The sequence below is a fragment of the Protobothrops mucrosquamatus genome, unplaced genomic scaffold (genome assembly GCF_001527695.2).
Source record: "Protobothrops mucrosquamatus isolate PMUCROS unplaced genomic scaffold, P.Mucros_1.0 scaffold212, whole genome shotgun sequence".
Classification (NCBI taxonomy): Eukaryota; Metazoa; Chordata; class Lepidosauria; order Squamata; family Viperidae; genus Protobothrops; species Protobothrops mucrosquamatus.
In genome coordinates this window covers 1,272,994-1,292,364 of record NW_015386566.1, presented here as the reverse complement: position 1 = coordinate 1,292,364, position 19,371 = coordinate 1,272,994, and the positions used below count along the sequence as shown (strand labels likewise).

At 35.5% G+C, this 19,371-nt stretch overlaps 1 protein-coding gene across 1 annotated transcript in view; it reads right to left on the bottom strand.

Annotated features, from left to right (window-relative positions):
• MAN1A2 (mannosidase alpha class 1A member 2) overlaps nt 1-19,371 on the bottom strand; it is a 58,270-nt gene that overhangs the window by 20,574 nt on the left and 18,325 nt on the right. Inside the window, exons 4-9 of the mRNA XM_015814034.1 lie at nt 9,961-10,079; nt 9,182-9,262; nt 6,346-6,440; nt 5,949-6,072; nt 5,566-5,659; nt 3,123-3,238 (exon numbers count right to left, since the gene is read on the bottom strand). Coding sequence (XP_015669520.1) covers nt 3,123-3,238; nt 5,566-5,659; nt 5,949-6,072; nt 6,346-6,440; nt 9,182-9,262; nt 9,961-10,079 — 629 coding nt within the window. The remainder of the gene's footprint in view (nt 1-3,122; nt 3,239-5,565; nt 5,660-5,948; nt 6,073-6,345; nt 6,441-9,181; nt 9,263-9,960; nt 10,080-19,371) is intronic.

Here is a 19,371-nt window from a genome sequence, read left to right as displayed (position 1 = left end):
AAATTTTGTGAAGAAAAAAAAAAGATACTGGCTATGAGATAACAAAAAAGTCAGCTAAATAATTAAACCTTTCTTGAGAGGATGCAACCATCCTCTCAAGAGGATATAAATATGGGTATATTTCAAAGGAAATACAGTAAGCTATCACTAGAAATAAAACACAATGTTAACAGGTGAAAAAGTTTTAAACTTTCCTGTTATCAATTAAAAATGAATATATTACTTAAGGTACACTTATTAAAATGGCAGCAATTCAAACCTCAGATTTAAAAAAAATGTAGGATTGGCAAAGAACAATTAATACATTTGTATTAATTATTAAAAAACCAACAGTAAAATTCAAAATTATCCAAGTCATAAAAGAAACGTGAATTAGCATTTTCCGATCGCAAATTATATTATGAGCAAGCTATCCATCACAGACAGCAGAATGGGGCAATATTTCCAATAACACAATAACTACTACAGAAGAAGCAAGTTTATCCAAAGAAGGGACTTCACAGATACTTGTGGTATAAGGCAACAAAAGAAGACAAGAATCTGAAGTTATAAGATAAAGTTTGTTAAAAATGTAGAATTCCCGAAAAGCCTAACAATTTCACCCCAAACGTCATCAAAATCAAATGCTTTCTATTTCAAAGATAGCTACAGTAAGAAAGATCTGGTTACATATGCCAATATAATACATCTGGACACAAAAAACAAACTAAAGACACAATAATTTTTTAATGAAAGAAGAAATCTACCACAGTTAATGTACTTGCACATAACTGGAAAAATAAAAAGTAAAAATTGGTACAAAATGTTCTACAGATGCTTTTTAACTAATTAACAGTTGCCAAAATGAATATATCATATAATAATTAACATTGGGAATGCCACAACAAACAAGGAATGTTTTATCATATGTGGTTTTTACATAAAAAAATAATCAAAAAGTACTGGAGAGAACTATACCAAACTACCAAAATATGCCAAAAATTCAGAAAATAAATCATGAGTTAAAATCACAAATATTCTCATTAGATGTAAATCTAAAGAAATTTTTGCATCATGATTTATTAATATTCATAGTGACAGTAGCAAGAATCAATGTAGCACAACATTGAAAAAGAGAAACCTTGCTGTCTATACGACTTTGGAAGGCTAAAATTGAAGCATATGCAGCAATGGAAAAAGTACTGATATAAATTCACAGCTGAAATCTAACCAAATTCAATCAGGAATGCTTGAATAGCAAGGCAAGCTAAGACACTTAGATTATGGGTTTTGAAGAAAACCCATGTATCAAGAAAAGTTAAAAACTTGAAGAAGTCACAAAAATAATTAAAACGATCCAAACAGAAATGAGTAATAATGTCTAAAGTAAACTATAAAAATATCCAAGTTGCAATTAGTGGCTGGCTGGAGGGGGGAAAGAGGGGTTACCAGGATGTCTGTTTACAATTTTTGTTTTTCTAATTTTCTAACTTTTTCAAAACCCTTTAAATGTGTGTGTGTATAAAAGTAAACTGTATATACTTTTTTCCCCTTATTTTCTTTGCACGTTTTATTTAACAAATAAATAAGAATCCTATATTTTAGAATTGAACATGAATTTGGGCAAACTCTCGGAGAGAGTGGAGGACAGGGGAGCCTGACATGAAGTTGCGAAGAGTCAGACACAACTTTGCGACTGAACAACAACAAATATTTTAGATGACATCTTTTTCAACAAGAAATAATATTTTAGAAATGATCTTATTTCAACAGGAAATATTTTAGAAATGACCTTATCGCATATATGTTGTTGGAGATGCAGTAAAATTAATGTTTTAATTAAGTATATTGTTTCATCTCAGTAAGAAGCAAAATATGTGTCAACTCAAATTTAAGGTTTAATATTTTTAGATGTTTTCATCAATTATATGGGAATTGGCTTCTGGACAAAGAAAATGGAGTTAAGTTAGTAACACAGCTGTTAAATGAATCTGGTTTCCCAATTGTTATTGCTTGTCAGGTGGTCACAAATGAACCTGGGACACTGTAACCGTCATAAATCTGAGTCAGTTGCCAAGTGTCTGAATTTTGATCACGTGACCGTGAGGATGCTGCAACATTCATAAGTGGGAAAAATGGTCATAAGTCACTTTTTCAATGCCGTTGTAACTTTGAACAGTCACTAAATGAACTGTTGTAAGTCGAGGACTACCAATATTCAGTTATTTGCAGAGAAGATTAATATAGTCAACCAATAGTGATTTTAATGACTCATGGCATCAATTTATTGATAAATGGGCAGGTGCATGCACGTGAAGTGGAGGGCGCTTGCGTGCATGAGTGGAGGGCGCTTGCGTGCAAAGTTCCATTCACATAAATGGAGCTTCGTGTACAAGTGCTCTCCATTCATGCAAGTAGTGCTTTGCACTGGAGCACAAGTGCCCTCTGCTCAAGTGCTCTCCGCTCGCATGAGTGGAGTTTTGTACACAAGTGCAAGCATCCTTCACTCATGCACAAAGCTCCATTCGCACACGTGGAGGGAGTGTGCATGTGCTACTCACACAAATGGAGCTGTGTACGCATGCATACACTTGCTGCTTATATGCCTCCCTCCCCCCAGCGCCGGGCCACCATGCTGGAAAGGTTGGGGACCACTGGTTTAGACTTCAGGCAGTCCTCAACTTACAACTGTTCATTTAGTGACTATTTGAAGTTACAGTGGCACTGAAAAAGTTGCAGCATACCCATGGTCATGTGATCAAAATTCAGATGTTTGGCAGCTGACTCATACTGTGTTGATTTTTTTGGGTGGGCCTAATATAAGCCCTACCCCAAAAATAAGCCAGAGGGTGGGCGTGGCTAGCACAAGTGGCAGTGAGCGAAGAAAGGCCGTAAAAAGGGGCAAAAGTCACTTAACAACTGTCTCAGTTTACAACAGAAATTTGGGTTCAATTGTGGTTGGGTCGAGTCTTTATTTATATTTAGTTCTTCTGCTCATGATGTATTCAATCCCCAAACAACATTTTCAAGTAAGAGAACCCGATGAGCTAAGTTAAGGATGCATTTTTGTTTTCATTCTGATTCTTGAAAAAATACAACTGGTAATTGCTTGGGGAAAGGGGGAATCAATGCACTATAATCACCTCAATAGCATCATCATACATTTTCCTTGCTTCTGTGTCCATCTTATCTGACATCAACCAAGCTTTCAACAAGTATTCATAAAAACTATCTCCCAAACCACCCATGGATGTGTGATCTGCAAGAGAAAGAGACAGGGAGCATATAAAATATAAAACTGTGAGTATGAAAGATTACTGAGATTTGCAACTACAAAATCCACAAGCCTGGATTAAAAAAGCTAATGTTTCAGAAATATTTTCACACTTCATCTAGCAATATAAGAAATGAAGCTCTCCTTATGTTATAGCTAGACAAACTGTGATATCTGGGCTATCATTTCAGAGATATTTTCTTACCTTAATGTCTCCAACAATTGCAGAGCTTCTAATATACTTGAAAAGTTCTTAAAAATTCAGGGAGCCATATCTGCTTTGAAATAGCCCATGTTGAACTATATAGCACAGTCAAACATAAGGAATTGACCACAATAAATGCCTTGTATTTTGTCATAAAAATGCTTTATGGTATTTTTTGTCATAAAATGTTTTTACAAAATTTGCCAAATTTCAATTCCATAGGAATCATGGGCCTTAGATTTTGGATGCATTCTGTAAGTTAGCCCATTTGAGGTACTTTGGTTCAAAATGTTTTACCCAACGATGCATATTTTGTCCAGTTAAAGCTATAGGCACAAGGGTTTTAGTAATAGATAGATTTACCTGGAATCTATTTTCATAAGTGTTATAGTAATGCTCAGGTTTTCAATAATTTGATCAGAAACTACATAGTCAGGACTCTGTAACTGGATAAAATTCAACTTACATAGAGAATAACTTTTTATAAGCCACCATTCTGAGCAAAATCTTAAGTCAAATCATCCAATAGTTGATCTGAGTTAAAGGTGCTTTACTTGGAGCTAACCAAGCACTCTCTGAGCTAGAGCAACAGGCCCAAAATCACTCAGGAAGTTTCCATGGACTTGAATGTAAGTTTTCCCTAGCTGTATTCCAATACTTTAATCACTACCTCATGCTGGTTGTCAGTTGAAAATTGTAAAGTTGTTACAACACTACATTAGTAAAAAGATGTGCTCCAGTGGTATCTGAATGGTGCAACAAAAATGAAATAAAACATTTCATTAAAACAATTTAGAGAGCATCAAATAATGGAAAATAAGTTTACTGAAAATTGAATAATGTTTGAAATACTGTTTTCCTCAATTAGCGAAATATAGGACAATGGTATTTATTTTTCAAAGAGCGTATTTTTGATCTCAAATCCTTAAAATGTATGTCATAGGATTACAAGAAAATGTGTGTGCATGTGCATATAAAATCTGGTCTAACAGGCACATATATTTCATCCCCACAGCATTATTGTACAGTATTTCCACAAGCATTTTGTTGTCTACCATTGTTTCCTGTAACAATTATGAAAAATGTTGATTTGCTTGGTGAGTCTTGTTAGAACAATACAATTATACAATTGAGATGAAAGTGATCTCATGGTCATTTAGTACAATTCCTTGTTCAGGACAGAAATCCTCTAAACCAGGGGTGTCAAACTGCCGGCCTAGAGGTCGGATGCGTCATGCCAAAACTGCGCTCACCCCATTGCCGGCAATGGGAAAAAAAGTCGCGATACATCGCGACACGTCACATGACATTGCAAGTTTGGCACCCCTGCTCTAAACTGTCCCCAACAGGTGACGTTTCAAAGTCCATTTGAAAACATCCTGTGGGAACTCCACTTTCTAGAGATACTACTTCACTCTATAGTTCTTACTGGCAAGAAATTCCTCTGGATACTCGGCTTAAATCTTTTAATATCAATTTATCTCTCCTTATTCCCCTTAGTTAGATGATCCAGCTAACTACTACCTAACCTATTTATTAAATCAGATCTGCAAAATATGTGCTAATCAGGAGAAACTAATTGATTGGCTTGAATCTGAAGACCTTGTGATGGATGAATAGGCTGGGTTTAAAACAAGACAATAAAATTAGATCATGCTTTGGTGTTGCAATGTCTAATAGAAAAAGATAGGCATAACAACACTTTGGCAACTAGCTAAACTCTAATGATTAAAACAGCAGTAATCATTTTTCAGGATCATTTGGCTTTTGCAGAATAACTTCTGCTGCAGCTACACAATCCTAAAAACCATAATTTGAACAAGATTGCTCACTCTTTTTTGGAAGCAAATTATGATTTCAAGCATCCACAGGAGGTCCAGTTCAGGTATCCATCTCAAATCATAATTATCATAGCCATGAAGTAAGAAATTAGAGCATTGAAAATGTTGACCTTTGAGCCTACAGCCATAAAGATTACTCAGTAACTAAAATCATGACATTAAATTGAGTTTTGGAAGACGTTTCAAGTGAATTTATTGACAAATACATATGTACATTCATACAAGAAACAAATTCAATTTGCAATTTATATGAAAGAAATACTTACGCTGCCCCCAGCGCCCAGTTCTTGGATTCAAGTAGTTTGGATAAAGTCCATTAGGGCGGTCCATTTTCTGAAGCAGTTTACGAATATGCATAACCTTAATGAGGAAAAAAAAGGTAACCAGAGTTTCCTCTCAACATTCCTCTGATTTTTTAAAAATCAGATTTTCTTTTATAAATTGCCTCCTTGTTGTATTTTAAAGAATTAGGAATGTTAGCTGAACTAATAACCTGTCTTAAAATTACATGTAAAAAAATATTGAGAAAAGATGTAAGTATGTGTTTTACATCCACATAAACACAGATACACATGCATTTTTCCATCTTATCTCTATTTTCACAAGTCTTGAACTGTATGACCATATCAGAAAGAGGCACAAAACCTACCTTTTCATAGTAGACAGGGTTGCCAGTCAAATAGCTGAGGTGTACAAATTCCATGTGAAGTGTGCCGAATTCGGAGAGGATGCTGCTCCCAGCAGAAGCCCAGCCCCAATTGCGACCTACACCACTAACCAGAAAACGATAGGAAAAGGCTAAGAAAATGTATTTACAAGAAACAAAAAGCAAGGAAAGGAAAATAACACTTAACAAATAAAAATAAAATTGTAATACACCTTAAGTTTGTGTGGTTAACATAGAGTAAGCACACTTTGGAGCAGTCAAATAAACCCAAAACATCACACTATATAAATTCTTAAACTGCTTACTTAATCTTCAACAACACGAGGGAAAAAAATAATCAGAAGTTTTACATTATTCTTCACTGTGCCCACACTCATACCTTTTCAAATTCACCATTGCCCAAGGAATTCCTGTGGGTGTATTGAAGGCAGGGATGAGCTTTCCTGCTAGTTGCACTGCTTTTATCTTGAATAGCTGAAACAGATGGAGAAAGACAGCTGAACCATGGTTTGCTGTTTACATTCCAAACCTAAACATGTCTACTCAAAAGGAAGCCATGTTCAATATGAAAGACTCCTTTAAGTATCCCACCTGAAACACATCTACGTAAATATTCTTCCACAGCATTTTTCTTTCCACCACTATGTCAGTAGGAAGGAATAGATTTAAAGTGATCTATACATTTTAAAAATAATTTTGTTAAACCTAACAAAATGTAAAATAAGTAAAAATAAAAATGGTAGGAAAGTGGGGTAAGTGGAGAAGATAGAGAGAGAAATATGGGGTGAAGGGGAAAAAGGAAGGTGGAAGCATTTAGTGCAGTAGAATAAAAATAACATTACAGGTTTAATATTTTATTTTTGCATACTTAATATATAATAGCCATTTTTATAACAAACTTATCAGTGATCTCTACATCTTGTGTGGATTTATTTTGACTTAATCATCTATTTAATGGATGGCAAAGGTCTTCTAGATAATTTTCTCAGTACATAAATGTATATTGAAGAATAATGGCATTAATATATAAACTGGAGACAAAAATCCTAAGAGGTTCTCTACTTTCCCCATGTAAATGCTATACAATTCTTCATACAACTGAAGGCTACAGGAGTTAAGATGCTGTTAAAATAATTGCGTAACGTAATTAATGCAAAACCGGAACTAGCCTAGCATCATATTTGGATGAACAAGTATTCATCTTGTGGCACAAAAGACAAAAGGGTTTGGGGGTTGGTTGGTTTTCCTTTTTTGTCCAATGAGGGATATACTGTACACTTTCCACTTATCTGCGGCCTAAAAAAAGAGGAGCTCACCTTTAAAAGGAAGCCAAGATCCAGCTAAAAAATAACCAGAAAGATCAATACAATGTTGAAGCATTGAAGAAGGAAAAGGAACCAGTTTTAAAGTCTTCCTGGTGAGAGCACAATATTTATACCATTAAAGCTCCAGAATAGATCTCTGGTTCTTAGGTAATTATTAAAACTGGGGTGTTCATAAATTCTAGGTGATCATTCAAACGAAATGAAGTGAATGCTGAATCAGTTAATGAAAAGCTCAGAGGAGATATAAAATATTGGTGCTAGTACTATCTTCTTCATATAAGAGCATAGCCTTATAACACCATTTTTCTTTTAAAAAAACAAAACAAAACAAAAAACAAAACAAAAGTGTCTGGAAATCATTAAAAGCACCTCTAATGTAATAACCAGATTCCTATAAGTTCCCAAGTGCAAACATTGACAGTCTGCTGCATTTTAGTCCCCAAACCACATTTTTTAGAGATCATCAAAATTTCATAGGTAAAATCTGATTGAAAACTATCTAAAACAGTGGTTCTCAACCTTTTTAATGCCGCGACCCCAACCGGTCGTACGTCGAGGACTAAACCGGTCGTAAGTCAAGGACTAAACCGGTCGTAAGTCGAGAACTACCCAACCAGTCGTAAGTCGAGGACTTTCCCTGCCCGGGAGCGCCGCGCATGCGTGGTTCCGCCCCCTGCGCCGGCCGAGGCGTAGCTGGCAAGTGGCAGAGACGGAGCAGGCCGGCCACCAGCTGGCCCAGCCCAAGGGAGGTAAGGCACCTGCCGGAAAAGGGGAAAAAATGGCGGACAAAAAAATGGCGGACAGCCTTGCTTGGCGACCCCCGTGAAATGGTCGATCGACCCCAAATGGGGTCCCGACCCACAGGTTGAGAACCACTGATCTAAAAGGTATAGAATGATTCTTAATTTTCAAAAATAAAATGAATATGAATAGTTGTGTGTAAAAGTGGAAAATTTACCCCAAACAACCCTGAATGTTCTATATTACCCCCTCCAATTTTACTATGATGTAATTATCCTCTGTTCTGCATTCATTAGGCAAGCATTTTTTGATACAGCCATTGTCGTCTCTAAAAGATTTGCCTTAATCAGTCTTCCAGAAACTCAAAAACGCATTCTTTTAACAAAGCTCATTCTCAGCTTTTTTTATCAAATTATTTTGTGATCAGTCAATTGTATAATTTTAAAAAAATGCTCTTTACTCCTCCCTTCCCCTTTCTTAAAAGTCTTGAAGTTTATAAAGAGGCAAAGGCTGCCGTGTAGTTCTATTTGGGAGCTGCTTTAAGAGTTACTTTAAGCTAAAGTGCAATATAAAATGTATTACACAATAAAAATAAACTGATATTTGCAACTTAAAAATAAAAAGAATTATTATTAGACACTGACTGTGATTAATTTTTCATCTCAGCAGTTCTTCTCATATTAGGAATAAAATGAATAATTAGGATTTATATATGGCTATATCATATCAGTACTGATTCTCTGTATATACCTGAATCTGATCCACTTTCTCCAACCACAAACATGTAACTCAAATTTTATGTAAAAAAAAAATTAAATTCTGCAACCATCATAATAGATAAGCTAGTTCATAATTATTTTCCCTAGTACTTTATCCAAAGGGAAAAATCAATAAGTTCATTAGGGAACCCAAAGGACTTTCCTTTAACTATGGAAAATAAATACAATTTAAGATTTTTTCAGTATACTATTTTTTGAGACCAATATGAAGTGTTTTTTTTCCATTTAGACATAAATTGAGGCTCAGCCTTCACCAGTTCTGGTTACCTACCAAACAGCTTGTGAAATGGGAAGAAAACAAGCATTTGCTTCCTTAAAAAATTAAGAACAACCCTCAAACTTTTACACAAATGTACAGTGGCTCCCTTACCTCCTGTCCTGAGAGGTAATAAGCTGCAAGCAAGCCACCAATGAAACGAATGTTGACTTCAAAGACAGATACCTCTGAGTTCTTGAAACAGATAAGAAGATAGATTCTTTAGGTATAAACTAAATACTAATACACTGCATTTACATTTCATGTGCATCCTTACAGCAAATAAACGGAGGATTTCTGCTTCTACCTTCGACAAATTGTACAGTAATTACTCTTTATAGCAGTTCTTTGGGATAGTAAGCCACTGTTGCTACTAGTAACAGTGAAAATTAATTATCTTGAGTTTGGACGCAATGCTAAATTGGGATTAATTAAAATTGGATGTGAAAACTTTTAATACAACTTTTAAATGGATCAAATATAAAGACTGGGGATTAAGAAAACTCTTATGTGATTTCTGGTTTTTTAAAAAATATGATTTCTGAAAAACATGAGCATAGCTGAAACAAAACCAGTACAAGCTAACTAAATTTACATTTTAATACTTGATGTGACTAAAACAATGATACTTAATTATGCAAAATATCACTGGACATTTCAAAAGAAGTCTCATAAAAATGAGTGCAAAAGAAAAAAGTACTAGCACAACATAAATACAGTAAGTGCTTGCAAATCAACAGGAACACCAATTCACTCTTAAAAAATTGCAATAAAAAGTGTTCTTGAAGTTTTACAAAGCTTTCATGTCCATTATCACAAATCATTTTTAAACACTGGTAGAATGAAATTTTAAGTTTCTCTAAACAATAATGTTCTAAGATACATTTTCTTACCACACTAAAATCAAGATGATTCTCAATCCATTCCTGTCCTTCTCTGAATTCATCATGAAGGCCCATTATATAGAGGGTATCCAAAGCATCTACTATGCTTGCTCCCAGCTGGGAATTGCCTACAATTAAAATCCAGTATTTCCATGATAAATATATCATTTATAAATACCCTTTCCAGAGCTATTACCCAGTTATCAATTGAAACAATACTTCATAAACATTTAATGCCCTTATTTAGAAATCAAATAAAGATTAGAATAAGAATACAGAAATAATTAAAAGAGCACTTTTATGAAAATAAACATTCACCAACATTTACAATACAGGGCTGGTCTCAAGGTTGCCAGTTCTGGATTACAAAAGTCTGGATGTTTACCTCAGAGCAAAGAGTTGTTTCTGATAATTATCTGCTGCAACCAGTTGAGTCCAGATTCTTTTTAGGGCAGTTATGGTCTGATATTACCAAATAATTACCAAAGGTATTCCTCACTTAACAACCATTCACTCAGCAACGATTCAGTGTTGCCACAGCATTGAACAAATGGAATTTACAACATTATTTATTTGTATCCCGAATCAAGGGATTACAGGGTCATAAAAAGAAAAAAATATTTGTATCCTGCTTTTATTACTTTTACAAATATTACAAGGTAGTGAACATATCCAACACCACCTTTCTCCTATTTTTCCCACAACAACCCTGTGAGGTGAGTTCGGCTGAGAATGTATGACTGACCCAAGGTCATCTAACTGGCTTTCATAGCTACGGTGGCACTTGAATTCATGATCTCCTGCTTTCTAGCCTGGTGCCTTAACCATTAGACCAAATTAGCTCTCAAACTTGTCCTTGTAGTTACAACCATTACATGATCAAAATTTGGGTGTTTGGCAGTCTGCCTGCAAAGTGTGCTTCAACTCCCCCCACTCATCTATCTTGCCCCCATCTCTGCTCTTTTGTCCTGTACTCCGCTGCCCTGCCACCCTGCCATCTAAAATATGTACTGCCTTGCCCCCGAGCTGACCTTAGCCATCTTCTTCCTTCTGCTGCCGACAGGGAAACTTGGCTGGTCCTCCATATGGTAGTTGCTAGCTACATGAGCCATGTGTGCATCAACAGTGTAAGGAAGAAGATGGCGAAGCTCAACTGGGACAGCAAAGTGAGAGGTAGCCAAAAAGGCAGAGATAGGGGAGGATAAGTGGAGGCAGGCAAGGTGAGAAAAATGTGAGATGCTTGCCTAATGATGGCACAGTCCTGGCCTAATGAGTGCAACTGGGACTAATGGAACTGCCCTTGCTAAGCAATGCGATTATATGAAGTTCTGCCTAGCAATCGCTTGACTTAATGATAGAAATTCCAATCCCAGTTAGGTTCATTAAGCGAAGATTACCTGCACCTTCTATGATTTCTATAGCATTTCCTGATAGAAAAGTTAATGAGTGTAATGGGTTGCCCAATGCTGATCAGAAATGCTTGAGCTGTCTTCAAATTCAATTCAAATTGTTTAAAAAATTATTATGGCCAAAAACTAGCAAAATGAATAGTGACATGGAAAACTACTTTCATAGCCCCATAGCCTGTTAAAAAATAAAAAATAAGTAAGTAAGTATGTATGTATTTGTTTGCCTTCAAATTAGTGTTGACTTCTGGTGACTGTCTGGATTAGTCCCAGCAGTTTTCCTAGAAATGTTTGTCGAAAGTGTGTTTTGCTGTTGCCTTCTTCCCTGAGCTGAGAAACAGGGAATGGCCCAAGGCACTCAGCTGGTTTTGTATCTAAGACTAGAACTCAGTCTCCCAGTTTCTAATTTGATGCCTCAATGACTACACCAAACTGCCTCTCCTGTTATTCCTCCAGTACTTCTGTACAGGATCTTAGTTCATATTCAATATGTGTAGAACTGTTTCTATTACAGGCTGAAAATGCAACTGTCAATTGAAGTTTAATGTCATTTGGGCAATGTCGTTGACAGAGAGATTTAAATTGAAGGACTCAGTTATGAGCATCGTGGTTTGTATAATGATAAAAATGGTTATGTGTAAACCATGAAGAATTTTTAGAATATCAAAAATAAACATCTCTGTTTCAATTGCTTACCAGCTGAAACAGTTCTCAAACCTTTGTGGAACCAAAAGCTTTCTTTAGGCCAGGTTAACTGAAAACAATTTGAAGAAGTAACAGGAAGTAATATTAACTACATACATAATCAACATTCTAGAAGATTCATCAGAACTAGAGAATGGGAAACCTGGAGAGAGAATTGAAAGTTGTACAGAACTCATAGAAAGAAATACCATAACTCTCAGGCCTATTCAGGATTTGCTCCAACCCAGCACTGGAATATAATTCTGAGAATTTACCAAATTTGAGCCTGGACCTCAGGCTGTAAAAAAAACAAACCCCTACCATAAATATTTCCTTATTTAATTTGTATTAAGATATTCAAAATTTAAATATTTGTCTTTTTTATTTACAATCACAGCTGTTTTTTCTGTTCATCTTCCTAAACCCTTTAGTTATTCCTTTGTTTTTTTCTATTTTTTGCTTATTATGTATTAAACTATTTTCTAGAAAATTATTGTTTGGGGCTTTTCACTGTTTCATTTAAGGAATTAGTCCATGCCTTCACATTTTCATTTCTTATTTGATGGAATATAAGTATAGTAAATATTTTTCATTTCAATATTAAGTAATGCAATTTCTTTAATGTTGCCCTTCTGAACTACAGTTTGTCATATTTTCCAGTCTATTTTGATAAATGCATTATCAACAGTGGCCACCATCGTGTGAAGCTCATAAGCCAGGCTTCAAAAGAATTCTGATTATTCATAAACAAGCTGTTTGCTAACATGTTACTAGTTCTTCCCCAAAAGCTGCAAAGTAAAAAACATTTCACTATTTACCAGTTATGGAGAAAATTCCTTGTGAAACTCATCAATCTTATTATCTACTGCATGGCTTTGAAGACGTGAAAGACATGTGCTCTAATATAATCCTTCACGCTTCTTTAAACAGCACTGAGACACCATATAAGAAACATTTAACATCACATTTGATAGCCTTTGAGGACACTCTCTAAACTGAAATATTCACATTACAGTTGCTTCACAAAGATAACCAAATTAAGCAGCAGCCAAATCCCACTGCCGCTTTGTAATTCTGCTTCCATATTTGATATGTAATAATCTCATTGAGCTTGTCTTTACAAAAGGCAGGGCCAAATATCTATGAGAAAGGATGAAGACTGCAATGCAGCAGACAAAGGTGGATAACTGTATCCATGGTAAGAAAAGTGGGCTTATTATGTAACAAACAAGGTTGGGGGTTATAGCCATGGTGAGAAGATAATGTTATCAGGAAAGAGCTTATCATGTAGCAAGCATAGGGACCTGGGCTTTCTACTGAAGACCAAAAAGAGCCCAACCTCTTCTAAAAGAGGGGAACAACACCCAGTTACTGTTTGTACCAAAGATGAAGATAAATGATAGAACATCAAAGAGAATGATGCTGCTGTTCATCAGACTATTCCTTACTTTGATTCCATCTGTGCTAGCTCAGAACCCTGGAGTCTTCCACATCAGGCCAGAAAAAGGAGGTGATTACTGTTTCCTTTTCCCTTCTCAATGGATAAAATCGTATCAGGGAGACAACAAGAAACACTGGTTTGACCTTGAGTCATTTACTCAGAACTTCACCTATTCAGCCATGTGTTGCTTGCCTTCATTCTTTGGGGAAGACGACAATGATGGTGGTGGATTTAGTACAAGAATTGCTTCTATCAGACAGGGAAATTGCAATCTCTTTCAGAATGCAAGAGTCCATCGGATTAATAGCACGGAGGGGTTTCTGATTCTTGGTGGAGACGCTCCATATCCAATGAAAAGCTTGAGATCTGGATACAATTGGGGCCACTGTGAAGAGATTACTCTCCCAGGATTTATGCTCAGTGATGTGGATATTCTTTATTTACTATTCAAAAATCTGATTAGAAATTTGTTATACAAAACTGGGATCATCTACTTGATGGCAATGGGCATAGTGACCATAGGAAGCTACTGGGCAGGAAGCACGGAGAAGAAAAAACAAGACAATATAAAAAATCAGGGCCAAACACAAGATTTTGATGAGATAACAATTGATACCAATATCTGCTTCACATGTACCTGTATGGTAATGGGCACCTTCATGCTTCTTTCTCTCTACTGCTTCTATGATTATATGATGCATGCAATGATTGGCATTTTCTGTATCTATGCATCTTTTAGCCTATACTGGTGTTTGACTCCATTTGTGAACAAACTCCCGTTTGGAGAACATTTAGTCCATTTTCCATATTTCCATAAAGATCTAGAAATCAGAGCATTGCTTCTAGCAATGCTGTGTTTGTCTGTCAATGCAACCTGGATTATTTTCCGAAATGAAAATTGGTGGAGCTGGGTTTTGCAAGATGTTTTAGGAATTTCAATTGGCATTTACCTTCTGAGAACAGTTCACATGCCTACCTTAAAGAACTGCAGCTTGTTTCTGTTCACTCATTTGTTTTATGATATACTTTGCCTGTTAATCACACCATTTCTAACTAAAACAGGTAGAGACATTACAGATATGACGATTTTTGGGTCATCTAACTCAGAAGAGATCCCTTTTCTGTTGAAAGTACCAATATTACCATCAACATCCTTTCTGGATAATGCTTCATTTACTGCTATAGGCCTTGGGGATGTTGTACTTCCTGGTTTCTTGGTAGCCTATTGCCACAGATTTGATGTTCAAGTTGAGTCTCCAGGGATCTATTTCCTAGCTTCTATTCTGGCATACAGCTATGGTCTGTTGGTGACTTTTGTGGTAACAACATTCCTACAGGCAAGTCAGTCAACTCTTCTATATTTAGTGCCTTGTATACTCATCACTACACTGACTGTTGCTGCTTTTCGCAAAGAAATAGTACTGTTTTGGACAGGTATAGGCTCTGAAAATGAGATTATTCAATCTTCTTCACAAAAAATCATCAAACATTCAATTACACTGAAAAAGTCAGAGGAACAGCCCCATGGACTAGAAGAGGAAAAAGATATTATTACCGTCACATTCCACCTAGAAGAGCTTAATAGTGCCAATATATTCACAAAGCAATTATTTGACCAAAAGAAACGCACAGAGAAGATGTACTGCACATTAAGCCATGCATCACTTCTCAATCAACATCTGGAGTACCAAGAGCTGATTGGAGATGCTGAGCAGCAATGTCTGATTGGAAAAAACAACCTCTCACCTATACAAATTTGCAACAATCTGGATGATTCAGATTAATCAAATGCAAGTCCATTAAACTTCCTTTGGGGCAGAAATAACTACATTGTCATTTTTATTGTGAAAATCAGCAATTCTGAATCACTACACATCTACTGAAGCCACTACCAGTGTCACTAACATGACCAAGAAACAGAGCTTGAGAGAATTCCATGGCTAGAGGGCCCAGCTACACAGATAGCTGGGATAATAACAGGGTTGACTGTTATTATTTGGAGTTATCAGGAACAAAAACAATGCTTGATTTCCCCCCCCCCCCAAAAGCAACAATTATAGTTGGCTTCTGAGTGACATGCCAGGGCCAAACTCCAAGACAAAATGTAAACTGCATTTAACTTATGTTTACATTTAAAATTGATTGTAGCTAATATTATTATCCAGTCATATATTTAATAATTTTTGTCTTGTCTCTGGAAGTCAAGATTGCCTGTGCATCTGAGCTTTCAATCAGATACTACTGCAAAATCTGTTCTCTATTCATGATGTGGTGATCGCTATACTCTGCGTGAGTAGGAACTACACAAAGAAATGCAAGTTGTATCTTATCTTCAGCTAAAAGACTCCTATTAAGTCTATTTCCACGTATAACCCTAACCCTAACCCTAACCCACATATAATACTATGATCAAGTTTTACTCCATCTGTACATACAGGCAGCAGAGTACCTATCAGTTTGACACTGAAACATGCTAAGTTATTGTTAATATTAACAGAGGGGAAAGGACAACGAAAATTTTGTTAAATTTAGTTACTCAAAGACTGTCACAGTCATCTGACAAGATTTAATTACAGCTTTTAAACCTCCCTGTATTTGAACTGCAGTGTAATTCAATACACTACTAGTTATTTTATGGACGAATACATTTTGTAGAATTAAATGAAATTTAAAAATTTCTCAATGAAAAATAAAACAGAAACGTTTTTGTACCATACATAAGCTAGAATAGTGATGAGGAATCATCAGTCTGCATGCTGGCTGTAACATGCAGTGCCTGTGTACCTATAACTGCCTTTCTAGTGTTGTTTTTTTAAAAAAACATTTTCAACATAATGAAGATCCCTCATCTTATTCTCGAATATACTGCATATTTGGACTTGCTTGTAAATATATACAGTACTCTTTCTCTTTATTCTAAATTTAATTCTGTCAATAATTTGTAGAACACTAGGTATTTTTAATGAAAACTGAAAACCAAAAATGTTATCAAATAATTTATTTTGCTCAACCCACATTGCTGCAGAAATACTTGCAAAACTTTACACAGTGCTAACTAACATGTTACAAAATCTCATACTATTGACAACTGTTTATAAATGGAGAACTTGGTTCTCCTTTCTCTTGACAACTTTGGTGACACTTTATAATAATTCAGACTTCAACCCAAATAGTTGTTGTTTAATCCTATAATCCTTTTGGCATAGCCTAGCTTTTCGGTGCCACAAGTTAAAATTCCTGTCTTTACACCAGCCGTCTGAGAAAATAAAATTTTATTTTTCCTTCAGCATCCTGATTATTAATCAACTTGACAGCTTGTTCTGCTATTTATTCAAATATTTATAAATTATCTCTTCACCCAAAACAGCTGAAAGCAATGAACAAACTCATAACACAATTTAAACAGAACAAATAAACTTTAAAGCAACAAGGGCAAAGTCATTTAAAATCCATCAAAATCAAAATTTACAAAAACGTATGTAAAACAGATTTTACTGCCAATCTAAAAATACCAAAGATGACTTAAATCTTATTTCTTTAGAAAGGGGATTCCAAAGGCAAGATGCTAGCATAAATAAAATTTTGCTTATATCTCTATCAATTTAACCTTTTAGCATTCAATCCTTCTAAACAGGGCTTTTTTTCTCATAGAACGCCCAGAACGGAGTTCCGGCACCTTTTTTGGATGGAACCTTGTAGGGTAGGCAAGGCGGGTTGTATAACGTATGTGAGTTCTGGCACCTTTTTTTTTTTTTTTTTTTTTAGAAAAAAAGCACTTCTTCTAAAGCAGATTTTAAGAGATAGCGAGGTTAATAACAAGTTTCACATATCTTGACCTTTAACCAGTTAGCTTGTTTAAACACATATAAACTGGGCCTAAAAGCAAACCCAAAGCATTTTTTTAAAATTCAAGAGTAGTTGTTCACAAAGCTGTAAAATTCACAAAACCTGCCTGCATCAAAACCCAATCTAACTACTGCATTTAGTACTAGCAACACTTTTCAAATATTTTCCAAGAGCGGCTCTACACTAAGTTGCAATTATCTAGATCAGGGGTAGGCAACCTTGGCTCTTTTATGACTCGTAGACTTCAACTCCCAGAATTCCTGAGCCAGTCATAAAAGAGCCAACGTTGCCTACCCCAGATCTAGATTGATGGTTGAGCATAAGATAAGTAATCATGTGCAGATTCTAACCAAAGCTCATCTTTTCATCTCAGCCACCAAAGTGCTAAAATATCCACAATGGTTCTTACAAGATATTTTTCTTCACTTGAATGGAAACCTGATCTAAACATATGGGTCAAATCCTGAAAATTAAGATAGGACTCACTATAGAGAGCTGTCTGATGATTCTACTAGCTATGCCAAGATAAATAGTTCGCAGAAATTAAGTTACAAGGTGTACCTTTCCCTGCAAATATCATTGAGTCAACTTGCTGGAGATAACATTTCTGCTTTTTCTATTACTCTGGTAAGCAAGATAGCTCTGGAAACTCTCCTTTTTTCAGGCATTTTGTGATAAATTGTAGAAAAAAAAGTGTTGTTATTGTTTTAAAAATGGTTCCACCTCTCCCAACCTTCCAGGCTTTTCTAGGACCCATCAGCCATATGAGAGATCACAAAAAGCCCATATAATGAGTAAATCAAGACACAAAGCAAACTACCTTTTTGCAGATGTGTTTCCAACTATTAGCATCAGATTGCAACCTTTGTTCTGCTATCATTTAAACTTAGAAAGAAATATTTAACTTCTCAGTTGTACCTCTGCTTTTATCTTGGGTCAACCTTCTTATATCTAAAATTTATTTTAATGACTTCAATAAGTGATATAGATGTCATAAAACTCTCTCTTAGAACTGCTACTTAAGATGTTCTTAGGGCTTCTGATTAATTTTATATTCAATAACTCTTCTTGGATATTCTAAAATAACACTGTAGCTAAATTTGCATTATTGCATACCCAATTCATGAGGAATTAGTTAAGCTGTAGACAGTTTAAGAGTAGATTTACTTCTGCACTGTAACTCATCTTGTGTTAAGGTCCTCATCCTCATGCTACCATTTGTTTTAGTCTGTGACCATAAATAGAATTCGATTAATTAAAGTCATATCCACACATTTATATAAATGGTTATAGAAAATCACCAATTGAGGGGTCCTTGGTGCTCTCTGAGCTTGCTTGTTTTCTTGCAGACATTTCATTACCCTACCGGTAACTAGATAACATCATCAGTACTAGTGCTAGAAAATCACTAATTTTCTGCTGTATTAATATAAATTTTATAATAAAAGGACATCTTAATATCTTTTACAGGTAGTCCTTGACTTACAACCACAATTGAACCCAACATTTCTGTTGCTAAGTGAGACATTTGTTAAGTGAATTGTGCCCATTTTATCCTATCTTGTCACAGTGGTTAAGTGAATCACTGCACCTGTTAAATTAGTGACCCAGTTGTTAAGCAAATCTGGCTTTCTCATTGACTTTGCTTTGTCAGAAGGTCACAAAAGGTGATTCCCATGGCCCCGGGACACTGCAACCATCATAAATATGAGTCAGTTGCCAAGCATCTGAATTTTGATCACGTGACCATGGGCATGCTGCAATGGTCGTAAGTGTGAAAAACAGTCATAAGTCACTTTTTCAGTCCCATTGTAACTTTGAATGTCACTAAATGAACTGTTGTAAGTCGAGGATTACCTGTATTAAGCCAATTAATCTAATATTTAAACATTCTTGTGTATTAACCAATAATCATATTATCTTGCATGAAGTCTTAATTTGTATTGATTTGTATCCTGCCTTTATTATTTTTACAAATAACTCAAGGTGGCAAACATATCCAACACATTTTTCTCCTCCTATATTCCCCACAACAACCCTGTG